General features: G+C 32.6%; 1 protein-coding gene across 22 annotated transcripts in view; it reads left to right on the forward strand.

Moving 5' to 3' along the window:
• LOC140666679 (uncharacterized) overlaps nucleotides 1-11376 on the forward strand; it is an 86360-nt gene that overhangs the window by 47567 nt on the left and 27417 nt on the right. For 15 of the 22 annotated variants that reach the window (XR_012046814.1, XR_012046815.1, XR_012046816.1 and 12 more), the window contains 12 exons: nucleotides 1052-1129; nucleotides 3845-4069; nucleotides 4300-4460; nucleotides 4559-4770; nucleotides 5079-5283; nucleotides 6818-7007; nucleotides 7122-7257; nucleotides 7353-7683; nucleotides 7778-7981; nucleotides 8989-9230; nucleotides 9500-9551; nucleotides 9973-10200. Coding sequence is in view for 7 of the 22 variants with exons in the window: in XM_072894121.1 (XP_072750222.1) it covers nucleotides 1052-1129; nucleotides 3845-4069; nucleotides 4300-4460; nucleotides 4559-4770; nucleotides 5079-5283; nucleotides 6818-7007; nucleotides 7122-7257; nucleotides 7353-7683; nucleotides 7778-7981; nucleotides 8989-9230; nucleotides 9500-9551; nucleotides 9973-10200 (2264 nt within the window). In the remaining 15 variants the exon portion in view is untranslated. Of the gene's footprint in view, nucleotides 1-1051; nucleotides 1130-2176; nucleotides 2195-3844; nucleotides 4070-4299; nucleotides 4461-4558; nucleotides 4771-5078; nucleotides 5284-5921; nucleotides 6020-6817; nucleotides 7008-7121; nucleotides 7258-7352; nucleotides 7684-7777; nucleotides 7982-8988; nucleotides 9231-9499; nucleotides 9552-9972; nucleotides 10201-11376 lie in introns of those variants that run through there. The other 7 variants (XR_012046804.1, XR_012046806.1, XM_072894128.1 and 4 more) reach the window with 4 other exon arrangements.

Here is an 11376-nt window from a genome sequence, read left to right on the forward strand (position 1 = left end):
AATAAGTACTAAATTAAAAAGACTTTCGCAGTATAATACGCTTGTGAATTTAGATGAAAATCTTGTGTATGTATGATTGCATATTTCGTTTATTTTTATATGGGACATAAAATCCATGTACAAAGGTATACATTACTATTATGAGTGTACATATAATTAATAGTTCATCTTAATATCTACTTAATATCATCATGGTATTATTGACAATGAAATCACATGTAATATGTACATAATCTTTCACGTCTGCGCTAGGTTTACAAGCACACGTTATAAACATGTTTAAATTATACTATTAGACTTTTACGATATAAATATGTACAGTTATGGCATAAGAAAAAAAAATAGTATAACATATAATATAAAATTCTAGCTAAAATATTTGAATATATCACACGGGGAATATGCTCTTATTTTAATCATTTTTTTTTCTTAAATAAATGTGTAATTGTAAAATACAATAATCGTAAGATCACAACACGATATAGTATGTACAATTATATTGTCTGTTCTTTTACTACATTCGCTACAAGACGCGATCCTTACAATCATTCAGCCAGCTCAATAAGAACGCTTGATGTTCTCGTTATAGCCTGCTTACTCGTAGTAAAGTTCGATTACTTAGTGTTGAGCATGTTGTTTTTCACATTCTATGGTTTGGATGAACGATTCTTTGACATTGTGAATGATTTTATTTATTATTGCGATTTATACTAATCACTTGGCTGGTTTGAACAAATGATTTGAAGAATGTCCGCGATATCAGATCGAATCGAGAAAAAAGAGATGATTTCAAATCTGTCTTCTTTCACATAAAAAATCATAAATCAGTCAATCTCTGTTATACTTTGTTATCTAACACCGCGTATGAGGATCTAGCATCTCGTCATTTCTGCACGTGGCACTACTTGAATAAGCATAGGTTACTTCTCTATTGACTAAAACCGGATATAATGACTGCAAACAAAAAAATTGCAATTGTGTAAACGAGATAGCATGAGCATGATAGATCATTATAATCGGATAATTTAAATCGGTTCTGTTCTGAGAATAGCGAGTCCCTAGAGTCCTTATGCATCTCGCTGGCGGCCTTCAGTACAGTGCCAAAAGGACAAGGAATGTGGAGGGACAGGTACACACCAGCAAATCTTATTTTATAGTATTCCACGATACAAATGCAAAACGTAATTGTTAGCGATGGCAAAGATATTAATGATATTTATATTTAAAAGAAAAATTTTTATATATAATATTATTTAAACATAATAACATAATTATAGCAATTTTTAAAAAAAAGAATATGAAAAAAAATAATGAGCATGCTATAATACGAGAAAAAGAATCGTTCGTCCAAAAAAAATTGTGTAGAAAGTAGAGGAAATTTCAACGTTGCAACGGCTGCTGGATGTTTTCTTTTTATATAAGCAATTTAAATTATGTTATTTTTTATAGGGATGTGACGGAATCTGTTGCATTAATCCGTAGTACTCTATTTGATAAAAATGCACAGTAATTTTTTTATATCTTTATACAACTCTGTCTCTCTCAATTAAAAGATGATAAAAAAAATTGATTTACAATTATATATACAAATTAAGAATTATTAATTTTCTCAGTTATCAAGATTGCAACAGATTCGTTACGTCATTATTTTAAGTTGTCTCCGCGCGATATGCCTTTTTTCCGCAAAGTGTGAATGGTGTGTTGCGTGGCGTCTCTCTACTATAATACATAATTATTATTGTTGCTGCTCGTTTCGTAGTCGTGTACAATAGAAAAATGTTTGCGTGTGATGAATGCGGGTTTTTGAAGTGTTCAGGCCATCATCGTCGCAACCTAGGAGCATTTTTTACGAAAAACAAAATGGAAAGTGTAAAAAATCTGGCATATAATTTGACGTATCGAGAATGCACACATCGTGCCAATTATAAATCCAGAAATAATATTAATATTAAAATTAATGAAAAAAGGAACTATAAATCCAGTAAATCGAATACGCTAAAAAAATTTATGTAAAAATGTGCTAGTGTTAGCGATATATCACGATCTCATCTCTTTTTTTTTTTTTTCTCTTTCTCTATTGTCATCTCATCATCATGTTTATGAACGAATGAATACTAACGCGTTTTTTATTTTGTTCCCGATCTTCTCTGTTATTTTATTTGCGCTACTCTCGCAGAATTCCACAGTGGAGAAAGTAAGTGAGATCTTCTCTTCAATTTTGGCTTCTGCAGTTTGCCATATTTATTCCCTCGATTTTTTTCAGTTCTTTTTGTTATATACACAGCCTATCTGTCGCTGCACTACACAAACTTTTGTAGCTGCTGATTCTTATTATTCTCACAATCAGTCGTATTGCTCAGTGAATAGCTTCGTTCGTCGATTACTAATAGATGATTCATGAGTCAAATATGATTGAATCTTCGAGAATCAGCAAAATTTATTATTGAAAAAACTGTAATGAATAAAACAACAGATACGCGCCTCTTCTAATTATTTTGAATTTTTTTTTCTATGCTCAAGCTCTTCACGACGATGGTAGAGACGATGTACGTGTACGTAATCATATGATTTAGATGCGTTATTGATATCTTAATTTAAAATTAGAAAAAAAAAACAAATTTACTACTACGGAGGAAATCGTTAATGTCTTCGTATTCGAAGTCGCAATAATAACTGCGTTGTCAATACCGCGTCAACTCGGAAGACGTCTTTGTCAAACTACTGCATTCACTGTGCAATGCGTATTGCACAATTTTCTTGTGAATGATTTATAGGTTCATCAGAGTGGAATTCTCAACGCTAGCATTGCTACACTATGTAGCAGTTGGGAGCGATTGAGAATGGGCCCAAGTCTCGTTTGAATCGAATTAGAGTAGACACTTTCAATGTTGTTAATTTGACGCTTATGGCTATATTACACCCCATCCGACACAAACGCCTCGTGTAAACACCCATATATTTGACGTAGGTAGCTGTTTTATTTATCACTTATTTTGCGAGATGTATTTCATACAGCTCATCTTTGTCATTTTATACAAATATCCACAGATTAGATAGCTGTTTTATTTATCTCGTTTTATTTTGCCAAATATATAGCTCATTATCGTAATCTTATCTATTTTATCTAATTACATTATATCAGATAATTACATTCACGCATAACAATTAAATGTCGACAATATATAATAGCATACTATGAATTACTCTATTCATTTTTGAAAAGATAATATCACAACTAAGTAATGATATCACGAAATTAACGCGACTGATGCGCATTGGCTCAAAATTTTTACAAAACTTCATTAAATCACTATATGTATAACTATCAATATTACGCTTTATACAATAGTATAATTTCTCGAGAATTATGCTTCCTGGCTTTGCATATTTTTCATAGTAGTTAATTCTTGTCGGCGATACAATGCATTGTGACTGACATTAATATTAAAATTGTATTAAATATAAGAATTTGCATTTTCTGTTATTGTATTCTGTTATTGTAAGTTATTCGTGAAATTTTAATATAAAATATCTTTATAATAATTATATCTTCTATTACGTGATTTTTCAAGAAAAAGCTACAATGTATAATATATGTAACTTCTATTTTTCTATTGCGTATGATAAAATTAATATAAATTATTATTAAAATTTCAAAGAAGCAAGATCATACCTATGCGTTTTTTGTCAAAGATTTTGGATATAGAAAAGGATAGATTTTGACTTTTTATGTGCAACTTATATATTCAGATAATAACGCAACTTTTTTTTTTACGATATATTTTTGACAACTCCTTGACAACATACGGTTAATCCAAGTAACGCACTCTCGAAATCTCTTCAGCTTTCTGGTTTCCTTCTTGGTGGACGCGAGAGGCGGTGCAATGCGCGGATGCAGGCACAGCGGTGTCCGCGTGATTGTTCCGCCACGCAAAGCCGCGATGCCTATGCGTGTCACATGCAGATATTTAAGGAGGGACAAATTGACCAATCCACCACCTCTGATGGAGGGAGAAGCGTTGGCCAGCCGCATCCTCGAGTTGGGTCCTGTGGGTGCAAAATTTTTAGGGTACGTCGCATACATCGCTTCTCGCGATTTCTTTAACATTGTTCACATTGTTTAGATACGCGACATTGCAAATTTATGATAAAACGATTGCAGTTCTTTCAAATAGTATATAAAATAATATAGGATTCGTATGTAGACATACATTATGTATTACGGGAAATAATAGACTTTATTACAGTTATTCTCAATGACAGCTTTTTCTTAAACATTAAGAAATTTTTTATGTGTAGCCCTGTTATCATAGAGGTACCGCACTTCGCGTCACTGCGCGGAAAAGAACGAGAGATAGTAATTCTACGATCGGACAATGGAGAGACTTGGCGTGAGCACACCTTGGAAGCCAGCGAGGAGGCTGTTCAAGATGTGCTTAATGAGAGCTTTGAGGGAGAAGGTATGATTTTTAAAGCAACTCCCTTCGTATATATACATATATAATAAGCTTTGATTATATGGATTATATCTTTTTTTTTTTTTTTTTTTTTTTTTTAGAGTTAAGCCAACTAGAGGATCTCCAAACGTCTCGCATCGTGAGGATACTCACCGTAGATTTTCCGCATTACTTTGCGGTAGTATCTCGCATTAGACAAGAGGTCCATGCGGTCGGTCCCGAGGGTGGTACCGTATCGTCATCTGCTGTACCACAAGTACAAGCTGTCTTCCCGCAAGCAGCCCTCACTAAGAAGATCAGAGTCGGTTTACAGGTATTTTTCCATTTTTCTTTATTGATGTAATTAAATTTATTTCATTTACGCTTATTAACTTATTAATTATTAATTCTCACACATTGATATTAAAATATATAATTAACTACTTCTAAACAAAGCGTTTTCTTAAATCTTTTAAATTGCTTGCATTTACATTAAAAATTATATATATAAAATATAATATATATAATAATATTTATATACAGTACGTACATACATATAATATTAATATTTTCGATATTTATTTTTCTTATAATTTATTTATCGCGTTCAATATAAGAACTATTACTATCATTCTTGCATAGGCACATCCTATACCGGCGGATCTCGTGGCTAAGTTACTCGGAAATAGAGTAGCTGTATCGCCAATCGTTACCGTGGAGCCAAGACGAAGAAAGTTCCATAAGCCGATAACTTTAACTATCCCAGTGCCACAGGCAGCCAATAAAGGAATGATCAACCAGTACTCCGGGGACGCGCCGACTTTGAGACTCCTGTGCAGCATAACTGGTAATATATGCTTGCACGTAACATTGTAGAGCAGCGTACCGTCTTACTGGAGAATCTCTTACCGATAAACGGCTGAAATTTTATATATGATATATATAATATATATACGCCTCATACACCTATGGTGTACATATACGCTCTTACCGAACTTATTGCGCATTCAAGTATCGACTTGTAGTTTAGCAGGCATGAATACAGTCGATAGGCTATCTTGTCTGTTCTCAGGTCATCGGGACTGCGAATCAAAATATCGTATGTTGCACGAAAAGATTGCTTGAATGTTAGCAGCACTTTTTTTTTTTAACTTGTTTGTGTTCAGTTTGATCAACGGTCTACAATTTGTGATTTGCACCAACAAATGTAAAGATGTTCCTACATCAATTGTTCACTTAAACAGGATTAATTTGTGTATGTCAATGTTGCAGAAGGGGGGGAGGTTATTATGACATGTATTACGTGAATGTCTTAAACAATTTCTTATCATTTATATCCGTATTGTCGGAATATGTCCCGAGGACCTTCGGATAGAGATTTAAAAGAGAGATGGTAGCTGCATGTCTCATAGAAAAATTTCGTTGAGTATCATTATTGTATACATATCTTGTTGTAATTCATTGTTAATGCTTGCATATTGTTAGGATTGAGTCATTTAGGTATGGATTATCAATTAAAGTAGATAACATTTTATTATACCTAGCCCATTGTAAGCGTTAACTTTAAAGTTTTTGTTTCAGCACATTCGTTTGACTGGTAATCGCTTTAATATTAGTAATTTGTAATTTACATGAAATTGTGCTCATGATATATACACATATATATATATGTATATGTATATATATTTTTTTAAGTTACAATATTCTTTATGTAATATCACTCTTATAAACAAAAGGGATTATAACATCATTGTTACAATATTACACATACACAAAATATTACCAATATTTAAGCTTATCTTAAATCACAATCTGTTGAAAACTTATTTTAAGCATCAATATTTTTACGATAAAAAAAATCTTTGTTTTTAAAACAAATATATGTATCTAATTTTAATTTATTTAATTTTTATTTCAACTTTATTAAGAGTTTTTTTTTCATCATAAATATATGTTAATGACGAACACATATTGATATATATAAATTTCTTAATTATTAAACCTATCTACCTATCTATAATTACTTTTTACACCATTCATATGGCTAGCGCTTTTTCTTGATTTTGTAAGCATTCTCATTCGATCAGTCACATATCTATTTTTATATTACGCATTGATCACACATATAGATAAAAAGCACTTAACAATAACGCACCACTTATAGCGACCGTTTTAAATACGAAGGCTTTTTTCTTGGAAAAATAACTAGTAGTTATATACTCGACATTATTTTATACTAATTTGTATCTAATCATTAATCATCCGTATTTAATCTCGGTCGCGCGAAAATATTACACTATATTTTTACCTATGCCATTTGCGTATTTGCAACACGGACATATTTTAATAATGTTATTGGACTTGGCATGTATGTCGTTCAGGGGGTCAGACTCGGGCAGTCTGGGAGGACGTCACAGGCTCGACGCCGTTAACTTTTGTGAAAGACTGTGTCTCCTTCACTACTACAGTTTCCGCTCGCTTTTGGTTGATGGACTGCCGTAACATCTCCGAAGCTACGAAAATGGCTACGGAACTCTACACGCACGCGACACATGTACCTTTTATGGCTAAGTACGTTATGTAATATAAATTATATAAAACATAAATTTTAGTTTTTAATTTTTAATTATGATATAAGTGTGCGAATAATATAGAAAACTATACTACTTAATGCATTTTTTATAGGTTTGTAGTTTTTGCAAAACGAATAGATCCATTGGAAGCGAGATTACGTGTATTCTGTATGACGGATGACAAAGAGGACAAAACTTTAGAGCATCAGGAACATTTTACGGAAGTCGCAAAAAGTAGGGACGTCGAGGTAACTGTCAACGATGAAAATGCAAATTATTAAAACGCACAATGCAGAACTATTTAAATGCTTAAGATATTATTATATATTATTTTATGTTATAGGTTTTGGAGGGAAAAACGCAGTACATGGAATTCTCGGGAAATCTCGTGCCTGTATTGAAAACTGGCGAGCAGCTTCAGCTACCATTTAGAGCTTTCAAAGAAAATAGAGTTCCGTTCACCGCGAGAATAAAGGATCCTGATGCCGCGGATATGATGGGCCGAATTATGTTTATGAGTGAGCCCAAAGTTCCGAGAGGTGAATTGCCGCAAACGCCAATCTGTACGCTAAATATTTTGCTACCAGAAAAGATATCTCCGGATACTGCAGTCTCCGAGCTTGATTTATTGGAACTATCAAAGAATTATAGTTTTCTGCGCGATGGCGGAATAAGTACGTCATTAATGCTGTAAAAAAAGAACTAATTAGTAATAATATTTTTTATCAAAACTTATTATTTAACATTATATATATATATTATTCTTAGGTAGACCAGACGCCATACATAGAGCGACTATTCGTTTAACAGATATCGCTAATTTATTGGATAAAGATTGGGAACCGCTAGCGGAAGAATTAAACATCCCGCCTAATGATGTAGCCTTAATAAAGCAAGAATATCCTGACAAACCCGCACAACAGGCCGCTGCCATGTTTAAAATTTGGCAGAATAACGGAAACAAAGCTACAGGTGAGTCTCTCCACAGATATTATATCATTTTTTTATTTAACTATTACAATTTATTTATCTTCATATTTTCAAAACACGAGCGCGGCATATGACTTTTCGATGAATGAGAGCTACTGTCTTAGTAACCTTTAAAAAAAAACCTGTTTCTCCTAGCAAGGTCAATTAATTAGACATGCGCGTTATAGTTGAGTCAGGCATGAAGAATCTCTCCTAGGAACGTCGTAGATGATGATCTCATTGTGCATTATTATGCCTGACATAAGTCCACACACACGCTTCGTTCCCACTCTTCTTCCCGCTAATGGCATTGACTCGCACGTAACTCGTCGTATTTCTGCAATCGGCAGAAGTAACAAGCAGTCGTGATTCCATAGTGATTCTCGATCGTACTGCAAAAGTGATTAAAATCTGGTGTTTTCGGTCGTTCTTTTTTTGTGTATTTCGGTTTTACATTTTATTTTTTATTTTACTATTTGTCGAAATTTTTAAATCTGAATATTTTTCGACAAAATAATATATTTCTCGAGAGGGCTGTGTTTTACATTTTTTTAAACCTTAGTCCAATTTCAATAAAAATTTTTTTTAATTTTTTAAAAATTTAAAAATTTTTTAAAATAATGTTTATAACCTTGTATCAAGAATATGAAAATCAGAATCATTATACCAGCGAACTTTTGTTAATATTTCGGAAGTGTCCTTGTTCTCATCCACATTGTGTTATACATTCAGGTTTGTGCAAAATTAATGGAACACGAACGAGGATATAATTGACTATAAATTTGGATTCTATGTATATGTGTTTGTGTATTGATAACATATATTCTTACATGTAAAATCTCTTAGACACATAATATATAGTACTTTCAATACAATATATATTTCGAATACAAATAAAACAATTTCGAATGTTGGATATATGTATTATAATAAATGTAAAATAAATTAAAGTGTGCCTTTTTTAAATTTATCATGATTGAAACAAGGTTTTGCTTTTCATTCACATACAGGAAATACATTAGAAAAGGCTCTCAATAAGATCGGACGAGAGGACATAGTGAACAAATGTATCTTCAATGTTGAGCTAGTAACTGATGATGTTGAAAAAGCTGTTGCAAGGGTAAGATTGGATCAACCGGGATTTGATTCGCTAAAAGAGGAATTGGGGCCGTCGAGAAACACGTCACTTCGCCGTGATGCAACTATGGACCCTAAGATGGATCCTGATTATGAAGAGCCGGATAGAATGAAGGTGCGTATTTTATGCAAATCTTTAAAAATGTACAAGAAAGAAATTTTATATATACATTAAGACGTTATTAAAGAAGAATGTTTTATGTCTTATTCTTTTTAATGCTATTGAACACAATTAAGAAAGATACACTCTATCCGTCTTATTATAGCTTGTTTATACGTAACAGTTAGAGCTTATACGTAACAGTAATTTACTCAAATAAATGCGTTCTTATAAGCGTGGGAGTCTTACAATTGCTAAGATAAAGCGCAATTCTCTTATTCTAGGACTCTGAATCGGTCGAGGATCTTAGTATCACTGGAAGCACGCACGATAAATGTAAGTACATTAATAAAATTAATAAAATTAATAAAATTAATTTCATTATTATACTCGCTCTTGCATTGCATTTTTATATTACATATACAATTTCGAATTCGTCAGAGATAATTGAATATTATACATTTTTTAATATATTTTTAATAATTATATTACATAATGCAATAAAAGTGACGTCACGGCCACTTCTCACAATCCTTGAATGAATAATACACGTCAAGTCGCAATGCGTGCTTATTAATTGTGTCAATACATGGAAATAGCAAACATACTTTTACTCATGCTTACTTAGAAAATGTGTTAGTCAACGCTTACCAGACAATTTTAATGTGGTTACGTTACGTTTTGTCATGCAACGTTTCACATCAGCTCATGTTACCTCCTCATGTCTCCTTGTTTACGCATTTTCTGCACTTCACAGCTAAAGAGCACATCACAATCACAAACGGCACTGTATTCAACGGAACCTCGACCCCCATCAAAGACAAATATGCGAGCGATGAGAAAGAGCTCGGCGACATGATGGCCGATTACCTCGAGCAGAAGTGTCACGCGGCCGACACGATGAGCAAAAAATCGCGCGACGAACTGGACGATCTGGATAAAAAACGCCAGAAAGTGATCGCCGATGCCAACAAGATAGTCTCTGGTAAGTGAGCGACTGAAAGCGCGATTGGAATGAATGGTGGGTTGAGGGGCCGTGCTTACTACTATTACTACTCCTGGCAGAATCGGTCAATTAATTGATTTTAGCGGATTTACGTCGCTAAATGCGGGACTACGCATTTAATCAAAGGCTCAGCAGCATGATTAGATTAATGCTGCGGGCGCACGCTTTATTTTAAAAGATCGACTTGCTCGATTATTAACTATCCATCGACAAATGCGTTTTGCTGTCGGACTCGCTGTAAGAACTCGCTAGATCGGAGATACTTATACTTTTTCCCTAATGATATCGTGTTCATAGTTATGAAATATACTTGTTTACAAGAATGTTCAACGATACAAGAGATATATGTTGAATTCTTCTCGATTTTTATACATTTGTTTGTGTTCGACATTATTGTTTCTTTTTTTAATAATTAATATTTCAATGAATTTTTCACTGCATTCTTATAGGTAACATTATTTTATTATTTAATAAATGATATAATTGGCATTATTGTACAATTATGTCACAATATACACCTAATTTGTTATATATCTAATATGATTATATTATTTTATATACAGACAGTACATGTTTGTCAATATTGTTATATAATTTCTAATTAGGTATATTGTAATACTGATAATGTTATTTTTTAATATTCAAATTTTATTTGTAATTTATCGTTGTTTATATCATAATTCAATATAATAAATTAAAATAATTTTTAATTTCTACATAAGTATTAAATTGACACGATATATGCACACGATCTTATTTCAGCGAAACGTTGCAATTGAATAAAACGTTAATACAGAAATATTCTTATTATAGTAGCACAATGATTCTGGACACGATTTCTGTTAATACATAAAATGACGTCTCAGCTTACAAAGAACATTGTACGTTTCTGCAGAGTGCAAATAATGTACATGAAGCACTAAACACTTATATTTCTATGCCGTCTTTTACTTCCACTCACAGGTTCTGGAAGCCAATGCGGATCTCTTCGGAATTTTATCAGAGAAAAGCTTGCTTTTATTTTAATATATAACGAATTATTTTATTGCGCCTATATATATCACACGAGCAGCTATTATCTATTATATATTATACAATATAATTTTTATATCTCATTTAATCATCTCCTCACTAATATCCTTCTATTCCGCGACA

This window comes from Anoplolepis gracilipes, chromosome 6, assembly GCF_047496725.1.
Source record: "Anoplolepis gracilipes chromosome 6, ASM4749672v1, whole genome shotgun sequence".
Lineage (NCBI taxonomy): Eukaryota > Metazoa > Arthropoda > Insecta > Hymenoptera > Formicidae > Anoplolepis > Anoplolepis gracilipes.